Here is a 21,627-nt window from a genome sequence, read left to right on the forward strand (position 1 = left end):
TAAAGATGTGGTATATAAAAAAAAAAAAAAAAAAAAATAAGTATTTTTAAAAAAAAAAAACAATAAAAAAATAGTAGAAATGAAAATAAAAAAAAATATTATTTTTATTCAATATTAAAAAATAAATTTTTTTCTGAAAAGTTTAATATGCTAAACTATGAGTATTTTAAAATGATTTTTCCAAATTTTTTTTTTTATTTTTTTTTTTTCTTGAATACAAAATAAAGAGTAAAAATATTATATACTACTGCGTATTTTCAATTGTCATTAAAAATAAAAAATGTAATTACAAATACTCAATTTTAATTTCTAAAAATAACTGCTTAACAAAACCATAAATTTTAAATAAAACATAAAATATATTTTAAATATTATTATAAATGAAGTTTTTGATTTTCCTAAAAACTTCCAATAATTTTAATTTATTCCTCTTCCTATTCTCTCTACTTATGTTTACTTTTCCCTTTTTGGTAGTTCTATTAGGTACATAAATAAATTATAAAAAAATAATACAAAAATAAAAAATGATATATATGTTCCAATGCAAATATTATATATTTAACAGATCATTAAAAAATTCTACAACTAAATCACTTTGTCGATTGCATATAATTACATAACTTTTTTTATTAAATTTACTTTCTATCTATATAAATTTATATATATATATATATACACTTATATAAAATTTAATTTAAATAAAAATAAAATGGAAAAAAAAAAATATACATAATACATATATATATTTATTTATATATATATATATATAATAATAATAATAATAATAATAATAATAATAATAATAAAGATAATAAAGATAATAACAAATAGATTTATAGTTTTTATTAAAATATCTTTAAAATACTTGATGTGTGTAATATATATTTAATATAAAAAAAAAAAAAAAAAGAAAAAGAAAAAGAAAGAAATAAAATTATAAAAAAGTAAAAAAGGTGAAAAAAAAAAAAAAAAGGAAAAAAATAAAAGAAAAAGAAAAATTAACTAAAAAAACAAGAAAATGAAATAAAAGTAAGCTCTTTAAAGCATACTCATCAATGAGCTATTTACTTATTTTTTTTAAAAATTAAAAAAAAAAAAAATTATCATAAATAAAATACTGCAAGAAGCGAGAAATTAGTTTTTAAAAACGTCGTCTTATTAGAGTGAGATTATAAAAAAATAAATTTATAAAAACATAAAATTTAAAAAAAATATATGCATAAATATTCATTGAAAGTTCAGATAAAATTAGACAATTAACATATTATGTTAAAAATGTCGGTAAAAAGATAATGGACAAAAAATATTAAAAAAAAATAAAAATAAAACATAAAATTGTACGAAATTTTACTACAAAAATATATTTGTGTTTAAAGGAATGTGATTATTTGCTTTTATATATATTTATATTATATATATATATAATTAACGTGAAATAACACATTTAACGATAGAAGCAGTTTTACAAAATTATTTTGTACAAAAAAAAAAAAAGTATGGTTATAATTTTCATTTAAAGATTCTGGAATCTAAGCTTTAAAAAAAATTGTTTTTAAATTAAAAATATGAAATTTTTAAAAAAAAGAATAAAAAAAAAAAAAAAAAAAAATGGTAAAATGTTAAAAATAAAAAATATATACATGCAGACTTTTAGGTGCGAGTGTGAAGAATAATAAATGCTTCATTAATATAGATTTAAAATTTTCTCTGTGAGCTTTTCAAAGAACAAAAAAGATATTTTTTTAAACTTTTTTTCTTAAATTTTTGTTGTATAATTTAACATACTATACTAAATTTAAAAAGCTAAAAAAAAAAAAAAAAATGGTTGCTAATTTTTTTTTTTAAATGTTAGTATATATATTTTATACAGTGCTCTTTTGCGATATCTTTTTTTTTTTTTTTTTTTTTTTTTTTTTTTTTTTTNTTTTATTAAAAACACTTGCACCTAAAAGTTTGCATGTATATATTTTTTATTTTTAACATTTTACCATTTTTTTTTTTTTTTTTTTTTTTTTTTTTCTTCTTTTTTATTATCAGAAAAACAAATTATAGTAACATTTTAGCTCAGTAGTTTAAAAAAGTTTTATTTTTAAATGTAAATTTTTTTTTTTTTTTTTGAGTTGTACTATCTTTTTTTAAATGTAAATTTTTTTTTTATTGGCTAATGAAGCAAATTACTTAAATTATTCATAAAAAAGCGAAGTGGATTTAATAAAATAGAATAAAAGATACATTTATGAATTTTTTTTTTAAATTTAAATTTTTATTGAAAGTACTTTTACTTAAAATTATTGCATATCTTTAAACATCCTAGATATAATATAAATATGAATACAGTTAACAAAATTTAAAATCAAGAGAAAAATAAAATAAAATTTCAAACAATATTAAAATAATTTAATGTAAATTTTATATAATTACCGTCTTTTAATAAAATTCTCTTATTTTATTAAAAAAAAAAAGGAAGAATATAATAATAAATTAGGAAACAAATAGTTATTAAAAGTGATTTATTTAAAATATATGTATGTTCATCAATTTATAGTAAAAGTAGTATATTAAAGAGAAAACTTAAGAGAACTTGCCGTTTTTTTTTTTTTTTTTTTATTATTATATCACACAAATGGGCAATTTTAAATAAAAAAGAAAAAAATGAGTTAAATAAAAACATTCCTTAATATTTCCTCATATATTTTTATAAGTTCAATTCGTATTCTTTAATTAAGAAGAAAAGGAAAATATGTTAAACTGAAATATATGAATTATTATTTTTTTGTTAGAATATATAATGGATAATAATAAAATTAAATATTAGTTCCTTTTTATAAATTATATATGATATAGGTTATTTAAATTGATTTAAATGAAAGAAACATTTATAGAATAAAATAAATGAAGTTTTTATTTTTAGTTTAAGCAAAGAAAAAAAAAAAAAAAAAAAAAAAAAAAATCAAATAGATGAAATTTTACTGTTATATTGAATTCATATGCAAAATTATGTTGCATATGTTTTTCCTATTTCATTTAATTCTTCAACAAAATTAACTGGTCTTATAAAATCAGTTGTACCATAAATAATTTTTTTATTTAATTTTTCTTCTAAATCTTTTAAAGCTGAAACTTCTATATAGTTTCCTCCACCAATCATAAAGATAATGCAATCCTTTATATTTTCTTGTTTGATATATAATTTATCCATATTATTACTTGGTGGAGTTTTTGGATCAATGTAAATAAACTGATCATTTAATGATGAAGGTTTGTTTTCTAATAATGTTTCTACTAATTTTGTTATTTTTATATCTCTTCTTTTAGGTAATAAATTTTTTGCTCCTTGTAATATATTAAAACCTTTGTCAATAAATATATTGCTGTAGGTATTTAAATGTTGTTTAAAGGTAGTGCTATTTGTTTGATTTAATTGGGAATTAATATTTATATTTATACTCATAGATTTATACTTTTCTAACTGTTTAATAAAATTGATTGAAGAAGTATCTACATCTAAATTTTTTAATTGTTGAATAAAAGCATCAACTGTTTGTGTATTTAAATTTCTTTTAGCTAAATATAGGCATAAAAAAGCTCTGTATTTGTCATAATTATTTCCTTTTGATGAATTTAATATATTATTCATATATTGTATGCATAATTTATCATTTGAACATTCAAAATCAAATTCATTTTCATAATATTTATCTAATTCTCGTTCTTTAATTTCTTTTATTAACTCAGTCAATATATTTGTGTGCATATCCAATAATCTTTTATGTTCAGTCATTTCAGGTAATATATTCATGGCAGACATTAGTCCTCCTGTTAAGTTATCATTATTTGTTTTATCATTTTTATTTAAATTTTTCATTTTCTCGTTATAATTATTTAAACATTCACTAATATTATTAGCAACTTCTGGAAAAGGTTTATTACAATTATTTAAAAAAAACGTATCATTACTATCAATATCATAACTTTTTACTATTTTATTTTTATCATTTGCATTATTTTGATGTATATTAATTTTATTTAGCTTTATATCAAATACATCATGGATTAAAGCTTGATATGTCCAAGAATGTTGTATCATTATACTTAGATCAACATCTCTATCAGCTAAAATTAGTAAGGGCCTTTGAATAGTTTTTGAGTTGAAAACATAATTATTTGAGGATCTTAAATTAAGCAATTCATAAATTTTTTTATGCAATTTTTGAGCTATAGTTTTTGAAGGATATGACGAATTTGAAGAAACTCTTATAATTGGAACTACACCTAATGTTACTAAAAAAGAAATGAGTCCTTCTGTTATTTTATCCATGATATTCTGTATTAATTCATCATTTGATTCATGCAAAATTTTGAAACAAAATGGTATATTTAAAGAAAAAGTTGTACTTGACAAACTAATAAATTTTAAATATCTGTCTGTTATTCTTGAAACATAAGACACTATATTATTTTTAACACATTCACTAGCAAAATATTCTAAATTTTCATCACTAACATATGAAAGAAAGTTAATATAATAACTACCATACATATTATTTATCATATCTTTAATTATTTTATCTATGTTTTCCTTATTATTATCTATTAAATATACAGCATTAACTTCAGGGATGGTATTTCTTTCCTTATGTATATTTAAATTTAATGTTACACCATGATGTCTTAAATTTCCTACTTTTAAAAGTGGAGCTAGAATATTTTGTCCTTCATAATCATAAATTAATATTTTCCATATTTTATCATGCGAATAATATAATATATTCCCATTATTACTTAAATTTTCATTATAATCATTTAAATTTAACATACTAATCGCGCTGTTTTTTTGTTGCTCTTGAATATTTAACGACATTTTGTCTTTCTAGTTTATTATTTTAAAATATCATTATATATATAAATATATATATTTTATTTAATAATTAATTTAAAAACTTCTAAACTTTATGCACGTTCATAATATATTCAGAATATATTTTAATATACTTTTGAATTTATATATTTTCAATGACTTTAAAAAATTTTTGTTTAATTTAAACAAAATATTCAGTCCTACTTTATTATGCAATTTTTTTTTTTTTTTTTTTTTTTTTTTTGTTTTTTTGCTTATCTACCTTATTTTTAAAATTTTTTTTTTTTTTTAGTTTTTCTATTTGTTTTATTTTATTTTTTTGTTTTTGTTTTTTCTTTTTGCAGTGGTGTTTAATTAAAAATTATACAAAAGTTTTTAAATATAGTTACATTATTTTTTATGTTTATTTTGTGTACAGAGTTTAAGAAATTTCTAAGAGCAAAAAAAAAAAATACTAAAAAAAGAAAAAATTGTTCAAAAATACAACATATAATTCTTTAAATTTTAAAGTATTGTAATATAATTAGAATATTTTTTTTTTTTTTTTTTTACAATATATAAATATAAAATGTCAAAATCATTAAAGTTCTGTATTTCTCACATTTTTCTTATAATCTTTTAAAGTTATTTCATAATATATTTTTCCCATATCTCCAATTAGTATACCTATACGCCTATATAAAATAAAATAATACATAATAATTTATTATTTAAAAATATGAAAATTCATTAAAAAAAGCATGTACTCAACCTCAATTCACCAACACACATTCCTCTTAAACCCTTGTTTAAAGGATCAATATTATGCTCTCCAACCTTCAAAAATTAAATAAAATAAACGAAATTCACAAAATAAATAAAATGAAATATATATTTAAAAAATTTAAGTTCATAAAAAAAAAAAAAAATAAATAAATAAATAAATAAATTAAAATAAACGTTACAAAAAAAAAAAAAAAAAAAAATTTAATAAATAAAATAAAATAAATTAATAAAAAAAATATTTGTATAAGTATATATATTAAATTACAATAAATTTTTGGTTAGCATAGCCAAATTGATAATCCTAAAAAAATTTGAGATAAATTAAAAATTTATATAAGAACAGTAAAAGGTAAAATAAAAAAAAACATATATATATATATATATAAAACCAACCGATAATATTTGAGGCATAATACTTACTCCAGGAGCTGTGTATGTTAATTTTTGTCATACAAAAAAGAAAAAAAAGTAAAAAGAAAATTAAAAATTTTTATTTTTAAAGTTTATGAGTATATCAAAAAAATATTAATATGAAAATTATATATTTCACGTAAAATAAATATAGCCAATATATAAGTGTTCTTACAAAATGTCCTCATTTCTATTTCTGCTTCATCGTTAGTTTCTAAACCGCATTTTATAGATGATTCTTTCAAGACACGAACGCTAAATTTGTTTATTATTTCATAATTACTTAATGGAATATATGTTTCTTTATCAGATTTTACAATTATTAAAAGACAAAAAACTAAAAATAAAATAAATGAAACCTTTATCATTTTATTTAAAATTTATTTTGTCACTTTCAATGAAATAGGATATATTTTAACTTCATGTAAATTGAAACTATTTATTTTTATAATAAAAGATATATTAAGCACATTAAATGTATCTGTATATATATTTAACAGTGTTAATAGATTTATGAATTAATGAGGATTAATAAATAAACATTAAATATTTTTTAATAATCTATATTTTTAAATCATTTTAGAGCATTTTTTTTTTTTTTTTTTCTTGGTTTAAGTACATTATTGAGCCACATATATATATATATATATATATATATATATATATATATATATATATATATATATATATATATATATACTTTAAATATAAATATATTAATCATTTTATGAATGAAATGTATAATTAACATGTGTGAACAAAATTTAGAAGTACAATCAAAGATAAATTGTTAATTATATTTATAGCAGTTATTATAAATGAAAATTCATTTTTTATTTATATTTCTTACACTAATTAAATATGTTATTAATTCAAAAATAAAATCTAACATCGGGAATTCAGGGATATATTTAGGATATATAAGAAAAGACTCTAATTTAAAATTAATACCGAAAAAAAAATATTCTTACATTAATAATTTGTGTTTTTTCAAAAGAAGAAATAGTGAAATATATAAAATTTTTAAATGTAATTTATTTATTAGCACTAACTATTTAAAAAAATTTTTTATAAAAAATTCTTATGGAAAAATGAAAATAATAAAATTTAGAAATTTCAATAAATTATGGGCCAAAAAAAAAGGTGTAGGAAGCACAAAAAATGGTAGAGATAGTAACCCTAAAAACCTAGGTGTAAAAATATTGGGAAATAATTTTGCATATCCTGGTAATATTATAGTAAGGCAAAGAGGACGTACATTTAAACCTGGTTACGGAGTAAAACAAGGAAGAGATTTTACATTAGTTGCCACTAGGGCAGGGAAAGTAAATTTTTTTAAGGGAGTTGTAAGTATTATTGATGTTAATGAACCTAAAAAAATGACTTTCAAAGACATATATCAAGAAAATCCAACAATATTAAGTCTATCAAAAATGTGGACTTCAACTTAATATATATATAAGAATTATAGATATATTTAACATAATGAAAAAAGACCATAGAGTTTTAAATTTCAACAAATTGTAAGATATTCTTATAAAATCATTTTTTTTTAAATTTTATAACTTTTTTTTTATTTTTAATATATTTATTAGTATAATTTTCATTATTTTATTTATTTATTTATTTTTTTTTTTTTTTTTATAACGAATTATTATTTATTTTTATAAACGAACAATTTTTTTTTTTTATTAAGACACACAAAAAAAGTAAAAAAAAAATAAGGTAAAATTCAACAAATGAAATATAATTGAATTTAAAAAGTAATTTAATGTTTTTTTTTTTTTTTAAAAATATATTTAATACTCATAAAATTTATTTTTATTGATTTATCAAAAATTATGTTGATCTAGATTTGTTGTTGTATTGCAGTTAAATATAAAAAAAAAAAAAAAAAAAAAAAAAAAAAAAAAAAAATTGGCTTGATATAGTGTAGTATGCTATATACTAAAGAAGGAAGTTATATAAAATAATCTTCCATGAAAATACAAAACATAAAAAAATTTTATATAGCTAATATTTATTAAATTTTTTTTTTTTTTTTTTTTTTAAATTATAATTAAAAACATTTTGGTAGCAAAAAGAGTTTCAACACGCTTTAGGCTTAAATTAACCAACAGACATATTTTTTTAACATTTAATGTATTCATAGAAACAAAAAAAAATTATATAAGTATTTTTCTTCTTAATGTTTAGTGTGTGTATAAACTTAATATTTACATAAAAAAGAAATTTTCAAAAAAATAAAAGGTAATTTTGAGAATATAATATTAAACCATTAATGTTAATATGTGTAACTTTAAATACTTAATGAAAAGAAAAAAAAAAGAAAAATAATGTATACGAATCAACGATCCAATTATGAATATACCAATCCTATGGTATTAAATGCAAATCACAATAATTTAGGTCCTTATAAAAATGAAAGGATAACTGATAATTCTTCAATAATATCTCAAAGCAGACATCCTTTACAAATTAATTACAATAAATATACACAACAAAACATAAATACTAATCCATATAATAGTCAAAGTAAGTTAAATAGAAGTGAAAAATCGACAAACTACATAAATTATTATAGGAATGTTGATAATTTTCCAAAATCCCCTTTGAAATATAGTTTTTCTCAGTTTATACCTAAAAATAAAAATATAGGAAAACCAACAACGGCATTACTTGACAGTGTTAAACAAAAAGATTTAAAAAATAATCTAAATTATGAATTAAAAGTTAATTCGGTTAGAACACCTCTAAATTTTAATGCCAAAAATACTACACCATTAAAACCTTATTATAAAAACAATCCTGAATTTTTTTATCAAAACAAAAAGAATGATTTAAATGATAATATAATAACGTCAATAGAAAAAGAGAGAAGTAAAAATTATACAACTGCGCAAAAAGAAAGATACAATAATGTAGATACATTAATTATAAAAGAACAAAAATTTCAAAACGTTCCATTAAATAAAAAAAATGATGTGAAAAAAGAGAATGAAAATTTAGGAGACTCCAAAAAATATAAGGAAAATGAAAATATATACGCAAAAAAAATTCAAGAAAATGTAACTAGCGAAATGAATAAAATTCGCGAAAATGAAAAAAAAGAAAAAACAGAAGAAAAAAAGGTAAATAAAATTATGGAGTTAAAAAATAAAAATGAAAGTGTTACAAATGAAAAGACTGGTTATGCAAAAGAGAAAGATATAATAAAAAAAATAAATAAAAAAGAAGAAAATTTAGACAGTTCCTTATATAATCATAATAATAAAAAAAATAAAAAAATTAAGTTTAAAAACGAAACATTAATATATATTAATAATAAGAGTTTATTACCATGTGTTATTTCATTAGATTTCAATGATGATTCAATAAATTTAAACAAAGGATTAAAAACCTTTGAAAACATGATTATTATTGACAAAAATAATATATTAAGAAAATGGAATGGATTTGAGTGGGAAAAAATAGAAAACAATTTTAATTTTTTCATTAAAGCAAGATATGATAATCAAGGTAATATTTGGTGCATAAATAATTCCTTTGAAGTTTTAAAATTAATAAAGAACAAATTTAAAAATTTTGGTAATTTAGCAAATGAAGAAATTATTGATATTGGTTTTGATAAAAAAAATACTTTATGGTGTATAAATCGTAAGGGGGAACTATTAAAATGGAGTAGAACAAAATGGAACAAAATAAAATATAAAGGTTTTCATAAATTGACATGTGTATCATTTGATAATAAAGGTGATTTATGGGGTATTAATTCGAAAAGAGCGTTAGCTGTTTGGAATAAAAAAGATAAGTGCTGGAACGAAAAATTAATTAAGGATAATTTAAAAATATCATGCATAGACTTTGATACTAATGATAAAATTTGGGTAATTTCAAATGCAGGAGCATTACTATCGTATTCTTGTGGAAATTGGATGAACTTTGGACTTATATGTTTAGAGGAATTAATTTCTATAAGTTTTAAAAAGCAATAGATTATTATTAATAACATTAAAAATAAAAAGAAAATACATTCATACTATAAGTACAAAATATTAATAACAGATAGATGAATAACAATAAAAATATTTATTTGATAAATTTCATATTCCTTGATATTATCATTTTTATTATTTTTCTTATTCTATATTGATAATATTGTATATATTACTAATTAATTTCATTTCAAAAATTATAATTTTTCTAGTATCCCATTTATAATTTATTTATAATTATGAAGGTCTCTATAAATTATTTGTTTATAAATTACATTTGGATGAAAAAAAAAAAAAAAAAAAGAATAATGAAAATAATAAGACTACGATGCCTTTTAAACTTATCTATTTTTATTTAATTTTTTTCTTTTTTTATGTACTATGTTGTTAAAATATATACACAAATTAAATATTCTTTTTAATATTTACTTTTATTTTATATTTTTTTCTTTTTTTCTCTTTTATGAAATACTAACTAATTTTGTATTATCAATTAATTTTTAAATAAAAAAATTTTTACTTTATTTTATTTAATTATTATAAATTTTCCTATGTAATTATACCTTTTTTTTTTCTTAACTTTTTTTTTTTTCGTTATTGTTTATTTTATAAGGTACATTATATATTTTTTATGATTTCATTTGTTATATATCCTTTTAAAGTTTTACATTTAAAATTTAACAAGTCAGAATTTTATTTCTTCGTATTCATATACTTTAATTATTAATATAAAATTATGTTAATTTTAAAATATAAAAAAAAGTAAATAAATGTAATTTGCTTATTTAATAAAGCTCGCGTATAAGTAAAAAAAAAAAAAAAAATTCAATGAAATTAGAAAACCATATATTATTTTATTTTTATGTTATAAAATAAAATAAAATATTTCTGAAAGTGGCATAAACAGAACAAATCTCTAAGTATATGGCAACAAAATTTACTTATCATTTTTAATTTGTAATTAAAAAACAAAAGTGAAAAAAAAAAAAAAAAATTTTGTATATGTTATGAAGAAATAAAAAAAAAAAAAAAAAAAAAATGCAAATAAATTAATTCATTGATAACTTTTTTTGAATAAGCTAAATGTATGCACAGGTAGAAATAAGTGAAAAAACAAATAAAAAGTCAAGTGTATTACCGAAATTAATATCAAAATAACTTAGAGTTTTAATCTTCAATTTAAAAAAAATTTATAAAATAATTTGAAGGTAATCACAAATAAAGATATGCATTGATAAATGTGAACTATATATATGTATTAACAAATATTTTAAAATATAAAAAATAAAAGTTAAAAAGAAAAGTAAATAGTACAAAAATTTTAGTAAACCCTTTTAACAGGAGGAATATATTCCATTTCATTATCTAAAGGTTTTGTAATAACATTTCTATAAGTTGTAAAAAACTTTGCATTTTCAATATTTCTTTCTGTCATCCAAGTTAAAGAATGTTTTAAAAAATTCTGGTCATCTCTTTCAGGAAAGTCATCACGTGCATGAGCTCCTCTAGATTCTTTTCTGTGTACTGCAGCTAATATAGTTTGGGTAGCCTGTGTTAATAAATTTTCAAGTTCAAGAGTTTCTAGTAAGTCTGTATTCCATGTTAAACCTTTATCTTTGACATATATATCTTTAAAATTCGAACATATATCAAGTATCTGTTTATACCCTTCTTCTAATAATGGACCAATACGAAAAACAGCAGCATGTTTTTGCATACAAATTTGCATTTTTTTTCTCAAGTCGGCTGTATGAATACTTCCTTTATTAAATCTTATTTCATCTAATCTCTGTATAGTTTCTTCACCTATATTTGTGTTGGTATTTATTTTGGGGATATTGGGGCTATCAATCTCCATTATTGTTAATGCGGCTCTTTTACCAAATACTACAATATCTAATAATGAATTTGCACCTAATCGATTTGCTCCATGAACAGATGCTGAAGCAGCTTCTCCAGCCGCATAAAGTCCTTTAACAATAATATCATCATTTGAAATATTTTTAAATTTATTAAGATTTACATTTTGTGTTAACACCTGAGTTTTATAATTTGTAGGTATTCCTCCCATGTTATAATGAACAGTTGGTAAAACAGGTATATACTGCTTAGTAACATCAACTCCTGCAAATATTTTAGCCGTTTCCATTATACCAGGAAGTCTTTCTTTTAATGTTTCATATGGTAAATGTGTTAAGTCAAGATATATATGGTCACCATTAGGACCACATCCCCTATGTTCATTTATCTCTATAGTCATGGCTCTACTAACAACATCTCGACTAGCTAAATCTTTAGCTTTAGGTGCATATCTCATCATAAAAGCTTCTCCTTCCTTATTTCTTAAAATTCCTCCTTCTCCTCTGCAACCTTCTGTTATTAAACATCCAGCAGGAAATATACCAGTAGGATGAAATTGTACAAACTCCAAATCTTGAAGAGGTAATTTGCTTCTTGCAACTATTGCATTTCCATCTCCAGTGCATGCATGAGCAGATGTACAAGAGAGATATGCTCTACCATAACCACCAGTAGCAATAACTGTATGAGGAGTAAAGAATCTATGAATTTTACCATCTGCTATGTTAATACATATAACACCAATGCATTCTTTAGGATTTAACATTAATAAATCTAATACAAAATATTCAACAAAAAATACACAGTTGTGTGATAATGATTGTCCATATAAAGTATGTAACATAGCATGTCCTGTTCTATCAGCAGCAGCAGCACATCTATATGCCTGCCCTCCTTTTCCATATTTTAAGCTTTGCCCACCAAAAGCTCTTTGATATATTTTACCATCTTTAGTTCTTGAAAATGGAAGTCCAAACTCCTCTAATTCTAAAACAGATTCTGGTGCTTCTCTACACATATATTGTATAGCATTTTGATCTCCAAGCCAATCTGATCCTTTAATAGTATCATAAGCATGCCACCTCCAATCATCTTCTGTCATATTACCCAAAGCAGCATTTATACCTCCTTGTGCTGCTACAGTATGTGATCTAGTTGGAAATAATTTACTTATACATGCTACCTTATATTTATTTTTAGATAATTCTAAAGCTGATCGTAATCCTGCTCCTCCTGCACCAACTATGACAGCATCATAATGATGGTCAATCACATCATATGCTTTAGTTTTTAAACTTGAAAATCTACAATAATTCAAATTTAAAAATCTAATATATTTTTTACTATACTTAATCATTCTTTATTCTTTATTACAATTTTTTTTTTTTAATATTTAATTATAAGAAAAAATAAATTTAATATTAAATAAAAATAAATGAAAGAAAAAGAAAAAAAAATAATATAATAATATTAAATAAATGTATGAAGCATAAAAAAAAAAAAAATGTAACAAAAATACATGTAAAAAATGAAGAAAAGGAAAATAAACTATTAATATAAAATATATGACTTAAGGTAAACTATAAAAACAAAATTTAGTTTTAGTATTAAATTCATTCTGTTATATTTTAATGTAATTATAACACTAAGTTTTTCCTATTTTAATGCAAAACATATATTATTATTTCATAAATTCAAATTAGAATACAAATATGACTTTAAGAAATATTATTTAAAAATTAAAATACATGTATTTAAAAAATGAACATAATATAAAAAAAAATATATATATGTATGTATAATGTTGAATAAGTAAAACTATGTTTTATTTCACATTATGATTAATTTCCGCTTTAAATGAATATAGCATTATTCAATTTTGAAATAAAAATTTATTTATTATTTAAACACATTTTATAAGATGCTATTTTACATATTATTATTCAAATGAAATTTTAGTAAACCTACTTCGGTTGAAAGCAAAAAAAATTTTAGTTTATCTATGATGAATATTATATAATAAATTTTGAACTTTCATACATATATAAAAAAAAAAAAAAAAAAAAAAAAAAAAAAAAATAGAAGCACACCTTGAGAAAGGATTCCATTATTAAAAAAATATATAATTGTTCAAAAGAAAAAGAAAAAAAATCATATATATCATTTTATTCTTTTAAAAAATAAAACATAATAAAAATTTTTACTTTTATATGTATAACTGTATTATTTTACAATCATACATTAAAAAAAGAAAAAAAAAAAAAAAAAAAAAAATGTACCTTTACAATATAAATTGAAACATAGGAATACTATTAATTGACAGTTACTTTATGTTATTAAGTATTCATATGTTAAAGTTATATACAATGTAATTAATTGAATATAATGCATTTCATCTATATTTATATATATTATATATATTTTTTACTTCTGTTTTATCTTTTTTTTTTATATGGAATATTTTAGAATAACAATTCAAATACATTAAAATTTATTTTTAATCTATACATTAAAAAAAAAAAACATTTATTTAAAAATAATGGTTTATTTTTAATAAATTATTAAAATAAAAACAAAAATATAGTATTTAATAGGAAAATGAATAAAAAAAAGAAAAAAAAAGATAAAATTTTAACAACCTTTTTTATAAGACATTAAGTAATAAATGGTTGTCAATAGTAAAAATTAAGATGTACATAAACATTTATTTGTTAAAGAATTTTTATTTTTTAAAATTATAAAAATTATATATATATATATATATAAATTTAATTTTTATGGAATGTGTATCTCTTAATAATACTTTTTTTTTTCTTTTTTTTTTTTTATTTGGCTCTAGAATAAAAATATTAAAACATACATTTATGCTTGCACACATACACCTGTTAATTTACATTAAAATTTTTTATTTTTTCTGTTAATTTTTTTTTCTTTCTAAAAAAAAAAAAAATAAAGAGAAACATTATAATTTTTAATTAAAATATATATATATATACATATATATAAACGTATGCTATTTATAATTTTTCAGAACGTGATAAAAATAACTTAAATGGAAACCAATGTATGTTAGTTTTATTGATAAAATGATTTTATCATTATGTTTATTATAAATTATATTAGTAAAAAAAAAAAAAAAAAAAAATTAATATAATAACAGTAATAATATATAATTTCATTTTGTGTTCTTTATAGTATATTTTTTTTAGAGAACATAATTTATCATGAGAATTAAATATTAGAACGACAATGATAAAATTGTGCCTTTTTTATTTTTTTTTTTTCTCTTTAATTTTTCTTATTGAAATTAATATAAATAAAAATCATAGTAATAATAAAAAAATATGTAAAAAATGGTAAATCAAAAAAATGGAATTTTTTCAAAGTTAACAGGTGAAATAATTTATTATTAATATAAATAGAAATTTTATAATATATAATAGACATCAATTAAAAAGAAAAAAAAATATGAAAAATTATTTTTGAAAAATATATTATAATAAAAAATTAAAAAAAGAAACGCCATAATTATATGGTGAATATAGAGTTTTCAGAAAAATTATAAAGAAAATTTTATATTTTGTTATATATATATATATATATATATATATGTACATTTATATGTATACACATATGTATTTCTTTTCTTTTCTTTTCTCTTCTTAGTAATTTTCTACATCTTTTATATTATATTAAGTATCATTTATATGTATATATTTTTTTTTTTTTTAAACTTATGTGTGAATATTTTAAATACAAAAATTCTAGTGTGTTGTATTAGCTTAATTCAATATATATATTTGCTTGTTAATTTTTCATAGGTATGACATTTACGCTTTTTAAATTAAAACTTGAAAATATAAACCAAGAAATTGATGAAAATGCAAGTTCATTAGAGAAAGCAATTTTGTATGGTAACAGCAATTTAAAGTGTCGTAAGATAATATTTGTAAAAGATTTAATGAAATTTTTAATGGATATAAATTATGATAATTTTAAGAGATATATATATCCATTAATATTGAAATTAAGTAATGATAATTTAGAAATTAAAAACGAAATATGTAATAAAATTGGAGATTTATGTGCTTATTTATTACAAAATAATAACGATAATGATGGTTGCACAGACATAATAAAATTATTATTTCCGATAATGGAAAAATTTATAAAAAATAATGAAAATAAAAATATCTTAGGAAATGTAATGAAATCATTGTTAATTTTATCTACGCATATTAATTCTAAAAGTAGAAAAAAAGTGATTTTTCCATTTATACTATCACTTATATCAAATGATAAATATAAACATATAGGTTTTATTTTATTAGTTAAGATATGCTATATATTTGACAAAGATATTATTTTTTCTTTTTTAATTCCTTATATGGAATCTTTTCTTAGAAATAAAGATCTTTCAAGTAAAATATATATATCTTCTCATTTATTTAATATATGTAAAATGCTAAACGAAGAAGATTTATCAGGAATATTTATTATCTTTAAAAAATTATGCAGTGATGAAAACGATATTATTAAAATAATAAATATATATAATTGTGCACATATATCTTCACTATATTCTAAGACTGTATTTTTTTATTTTTTTGTACCTATATACAATAATTTTTTAAAAAATTGTAATTTATATATATTTTATTATTCTTTAATTAACCTATTTTCTTTTATATGCAATTTTGAGGATATTGATTTAATTCATCCTTTTTATATTCGTAAATTGATTTTTTTTTTTAATAGCGTCTTTTCTTCACATTTATTTACTCTGAATTATTTAAGTGAAACAGCTAAAAAGCAAAGTAATTATTTTTTTCTGAACAGTTCAGAAAGTCAAATTAATCATCTTGAATTCAAAATAAATGAAAATCAAGAAAATAAAATAGAATCAATTAATAATTTTGATGAGATAGAAGTAAGTAATTGTGAATTTAATCATCTTGATTCAAATGAAAAACGTGAAATTAATTCATTATATTATTTTATTAATTATGATATTTCACAAAAAAGTGATGATACAAGTTTAAAATTAGACAAAATCAAGGAATTAAATAACAATTACATAAAAGAAGAGTTATCCAGTAATCTTAAAAACATGAATGATAATGAAGATAATAATTCTCTGATTCCGGATAAAATGAAAGTAGAAGATATTTCAGTTAAAAATAAAACAGAGGAAAAAATTATTGATGCAAATTTTTCAGATGAAGAAAATGTAAAGGCAAATATATCAATAAATAAAAAAATAAGTGTTGAATCATATATACTAGATTATGGTAAAAAAAATAATGAAACTAATTTTGATGAAAACACAAATAATAAGAATAAAATGAAATCACAAGAAAATAACAAAAAAAGTTCAAAGGAATATAAAAAAAAAAACGAAATAAAAAATATAAAAGAAGACGAAAAAATGAAAAACAGTGATGAATATTCAACAAATATATTGTCTAATAACAGTGAATTTAAATTAAAAGAATATAATAAAACATATGAAATAAAATCTGATGCAGATATAAGAGAAAGTAATGATGAAAAAAAAAATGATGAATATTTAGAAGATGACGTAGAAAATTTTTTTTTATGTAATTTAATTAAAGGTAAAAGTGATATATATAAAAATAGAGATACAAAAACGAGTATATATTATGAAAAGTTTTATTCGAACTCACATGATAATTTTTCCATTAATGAAAAAAATAGTGATGAAGTATCGTCATCATCATTTTTTTTTAACAATAGTTTAATTAATGATTTAATAATTAATAATAACCATTTCTGTTTAAGCATAAAAAATTTTTTTGAAATATATGACAATAATAATTATACTTTTAAAAAAATAGATGAACAAGTTGATAATATTGAAGAAGGTAATAGCAAATTATATTTTTCTTTTTTAAATGAAAAAGAATTAAAAATTATAGATAATGCATTCAACCATAATATTGACACGGATATAAATTTAATTAAAGGTTGTTTTTATAATGAATTAGAATTAATTAAAAAAAATACTGTATATACAAAAATGCTTTTAAAAAAGGAAAATAAAAATAAAAGTAAGAATAGTGATAACATTGATAATGATGATAATGATATATACAATATTGGGGATATAGATATTGATTTATTAAAAAAAAAATATATTTTTGATAGTTCTAGTAATATTATTGAATCACATAATATAAATTCAGTATATATTACCACTCTTTATATACCAATTTTGATCTTAGTTTTTAAGAAATATTTTTTTCGATTTTTTTCACATGTTTTCTTTTTTATATGCACATATCCTTATTACTTTATAAGAAAAACTATAGCATCGCTCTTTTTTGATATTTTGCAAAATTTTTTAAATTCCGATTTTTTGATTATTAGCGATGAGCAATTAAATTATGAGCATGAAAATATTGATAAATTTCTGAAAAAAAGAAAAATACCTAATAGAAAAAAATTTTTGAGCACATTAACAAATTCATTAAAAGTAGAAAACAAAAGCTACAGAAAAATGAATAACAAAGGAAGTATTCAGAAAGAAACTACAGGAAAAATATTGCGTTTTAACAATAATTGTGCAAAATACGATAATGTAGATAATATAAAAAATACGAAATCAATTAATAAAAATGCAAATCCATTAAATATTGATAAGACAGATATGTATGACATAAAAGAATATAATGAAACAGAAAACAATAAAAAGCAGATTAAAAAAGACAAGTATGAGAATATAGAATATATCGAAGGAAAAAATATAAAGGAAGAAAAAAAAAATGATTCTGATAATAATTATAAAGAGGAAAAGGAAGATGAAAAGAAACATGAAGAGAAAAAACAAATAAAAAAAAAAAATGTAAATGAAACAAAAGAAGAAAATGAAGAAAAAGAAGAAAAGGAAGAAATGAAAGAAAAAGAAGAAAAGGAAGAAATGAAAGAAAAAGAAGAAAAAGAAGAAAATAAAGAAAAGGAAGAAATGAAAGAAAAAGAAGAAAAAGAAGAAAATAAAGAAAAGGAAGAAATGAAAGAAAAAAAAGGAAAAGGAAAAAAAGAAGAAAAAGAAGAAATGAAAGAAAAAGAAGAAAATAAAGAAAAGGAAGAAATAAAAGAAAAAGAAGGAAATGGAAAAAAAGAAGAAAAAGAAGAAAATAATGAAAAAGAAGAAATGAAAGAAAAAGAAGGAAATGGAAAAAAAGATAATGAAAAATATGATGTAGAAAAAGAAAAAAGTAAAGAGAAAATGGGAAAAATACAGCAAAAAAATGATGAAAAAAACGAGGATAAAGAAGAGAAAAACAATGAAGAAGGAAAAAAAGGAAAAATAGAAAGTATAGAAGAGAAAAATATAGAAAAAGAAAAAAAAAATGAAAATAAAGATGAAGATGAAGAAAAAGAAGATAATAAAGATAATGGGGATAATGAAAATATAGATAGAAAAATAAAAATTAAAGATAAAATAAAAGATAATAAATATACAAAGTTGAATAATTACAAAAATAAAATCAAAAAAATACAAAATCAAATAAATACAAATTTATATGAAAGTGACTTTTTTATAAACGAAGAAAATGAAAATTTTTTCTTTTATAAAAAATTCCTAAATATTTATGAAAATATCTATATAAAATTTATAGATAAGTTTAGGAGATATTACAATGAAGATTCACAATTATTTTTCTTTCATTTTTTTATTTATTACTTTTTAAAAGATAATAATGTATTAGTTAAAAAGGCTATTTTAAAAAATTATGATAAAATTCTTTTATTTTTTCCAAATAAAATACAAAAGATTCTTATTTCATATTTATTCAATGTATTAGAATTTAAAACAGTAAATTATTCATTAAGAAAAAAAATATCAAAAATTATTTTTAAGATAGTATTAAAAACTGATGATACTACTATAATAAGAAAGTACCTTTTCCCAATATTTGTGAAGTAATTTTTATTTCTTTATTTTTTTTAATATATGTAAATATATATATATATATATATATATGTATTTTTCTTTTTTTATAAGATTATGCAAGGACGATGTCGCCTTAATTCGCACATATACATCAAATTATTTTTACTTATTTCTAAAAAAAGGATGTCCAAATATATAGTAAAAAGACATTAAAAAAAATTGTTAAACTTTTTGTATAATAATATGTTATTGCATTTGTTTATATGTATAATTAATCATGTAGATATATGTGTAAATATTTAAATATATATACATATATTATGATAATTGAAAAAATTCATATTCATATATTTGTCCATTATTTTAATAGTAATTTTTTTAAGGGAAATGGAAAAATATTGCCCTTAGAAGAATATCAAAGTGGTTAATACATGAAAAAAAAAAAAAAAAGAAAAAGAAAGAGAAACGCAAAACACAACTATAAATTTTTTTTTTTTTTTTTTTAATTATGCAGACGTAATAATATCAAATGAAGATAATTTTAAACTAAAAAGCAATTATTTCATTGATGGAGATGAAATTTCTTTAATTAAAAAAATTATAATTACGTTTGCAAAGTAATAAAAAAAAAAAATTCTTTTCAAAAATCATTAAAACTAAAGAAAATAAAAATAAGTATACTTATTTGAAGATAATTACATTATTTGTTCATTTTATTTTATTTATAGAAGCAAACATTTTTACGATAGGCAAATTTTCATAAAAATGTGCGAAGGAATAATTAAGTAATGATATAAAAATTATTACATAACACATATATACACTCATTTATATAACTCATATGTTTTTGTATTAAATAAAGCATATATATATTACATATAAAAATAAAGAAAAAAAAAAATTACCATTTTTTTTTTTTTTTTATAGTGAATGCCCTATAAATTTATTTTTATTGTATTTTTTAAATCCATTTTTAAATCTATCTGAAGACAAAATTCAAGTTGTTAGAATTACATGGGAAAAATGTGTTTCTTCACAAATAAAAAAGAAAGGAGTATTCTCAAAAGTCACCAATGTAAACATTTATACATATATAAATATATACATATATATATATGCATTTATGTAGAATTATATCGTAAATTTTTTATTAATTATTTTATATTAGGTATTAGAAAAATTATATAAATTATATGAAAAATATGAAAAAATGGAAAAAAGCAAAATTGATGATTTAGTTGATTTTAATGATTCCCATAATTTTTCTGTTAGAGTATTTGATATTCATCATTTAGATAGTTAAATTTTTTTAATCTATACTTTATAAAGGATTAAGAATATTGAAATATTACTTAAAGTATGAACTGTACATACAATAAATATTTGAATTTTTTTTAACTTTTTATACAGTTTTTAATGAATATACGTTATTTTTAAGCACTTATATACTTTAATATTAATATATAAACAGCTTGTTTATATACAATCTTCATTTTTTATTTTTTTGTTTTATTAATGCATGTTCCTATTATTTTATTATTATTTCCTTAAGTTTTTTAAATAAAAATCCATAGTCAGCATAAATAATTGCACACAACCATTTTTAAATTCCTTTTTTTTTTTTTTTTTTTTTAACACAATAATATAAAATTATTTTGTTATTTCATTTGTGAATTTTTATATTTATGAATTATAATTTTAACGTATATTTGTTTTTATCACTGTTTTGTTTTATTTAAAACATCTAATATATTTCATTAGAAAAAACAATGTTTTGTCTTTAAATTTTGAAAACGCTCAACCATCAAAAAGAATTTATT

The 21,627-nt window shown here is 18.8% G+C and overlaps 6 protein-coding genes across 6 annotated transcripts; 3 read left to right on the forward strand and 3 right to left on the reverse strand.

Moving 5' to 3' along the window:
- Nucleotides 1-2,995: 2,995 nt before the first annotated feature.
- On the reverse strand, nucleotides 2,996-4,861 carry PGAL8A_00493500 (Sec1 family protein, putative; the record flags this gene model as incomplete). The annotated part of the gene is made up of 1 exon (XM_028673735.1): nucleotides 2,996-4,861. The coding sequence occupies one exon, from the start codon at nucleotides 4,859-4,861 to the stop codon at nucleotides 2,996-2,998; it is 1,866 nt and encodes a 621-aa protein (XP_028530158.1).
- A 577-nt stretch (nucleotides 4,862-5,438) lies between these two features.
- On the reverse strand, nucleotides 5,439-6,402 carry PGAL8A_00493600 (conserved Plasmodium protein, unknown function; the record flags this gene model as incomplete). Its single annotated transcript, XM_028673736.1, has 5 exons — nucleotides 5,439-5,524; nucleotides 5,605-5,674; nucleotides 5,889-5,924; nucleotides 6,017-6,051; nucleotides 6,210-6,402. 5 exons carry the CDS (start codon nucleotides 6,400-6,402, stop codon nucleotides 5,439-5,441), a joined length of 420 nt encoding a protein of 139 aa, XP_028530159.1.
- Nucleotides 6,403-6,852: 450 nt separating this feature from the next.
- On the forward strand, nucleotides 6,853-7,485 carry PGAL8A_00493700 (apicoplast ribosomal protein L27 precursor, putative; the record flags this gene model as incomplete). Its single annotated transcript, XM_028673737.1, has 1 exon — nucleotides 6,853-7,485. The coding sequence occupies one exon, from the start codon at nucleotides 6,853-6,855 to the stop codon at nucleotides 7,483-7,485; it is 633 nt and encodes a 210-aa protein (XP_028530160.1).
- An 885-nt stretch (nucleotides 7,486-8,370) lies between these two features.
- On the forward strand, nucleotides 8,371-10,029 carry TLAP2 (thioredoxin-like associated protein 2, putative; the record flags this gene model as incomplete). Its single annotated transcript, XM_028673738.1, has 1 exon — nucleotides 8,371-10,029. One exon carries the CDS (start codon nucleotides 8,371-8,373, stop codon nucleotides 10,027-10,029), a length of 1,659 nt encoding a protein of 552 aa, XP_028530161.1.
- Nucleotides 10,030-11,350: 1,321 nt separating this feature from the next.
- On the reverse strand, nucleotides 11,351-13,246 carry SDHA (flavoprotein subunit of succinate dehydrogenase, putative; the record flags this gene model as incomplete). Its single annotated transcript, XM_028673739.1, has 1 exon — nucleotides 11,351-13,246. One exon carries the CDS (start codon nucleotides 13,244-13,246, stop codon nucleotides 11,351-11,353), a length of 1,896 nt encoding a protein of 631 aa, XP_028530162.1.
- A 1,996-nt stretch (nucleotides 13,247-15,242) lies between these two features.
- On the forward strand, nucleotides 15,243-21,110 carry PGAL8A_00494000 (conserved Plasmodium protein, unknown function; the record flags this gene model as incomplete). The annotated part of the gene is made up of 8 exons (XM_028673740.1): nucleotides 15,243-15,282; nucleotides 15,711-19,836; nucleotides 19,919-20,005; nucleotides 20,178-20,230; nucleotides 20,322-20,424; nucleotides 20,536-20,592; nucleotides 20,735-20,882; nucleotides 20,976-21,110. The coding sequence occupies 8 exons, from the start codon at nucleotides 15,243-15,245 to the stop codon at nucleotides 21,108-21,110; spliced, it is 4,749 nt and encodes a 1,582-aa protein (XP_028530163.1).
- Nucleotides 21,111-21,627: the final 517 nt, after the last annotated feature.

Source organism: Plasmodium gallinaceum (assembly GCF_900005855.1).
Source record: "Plasmodium gallinaceum strain 8A genome assembly, contig: PGAL8A_v1_141, whole genome shotgun sequence".
Taxonomy (NCBI): Eukaryota; Apicomplexa; class Aconoidasida; order Haemosporida; family Plasmodiidae; genus Plasmodium; species Plasmodium gallinaceum.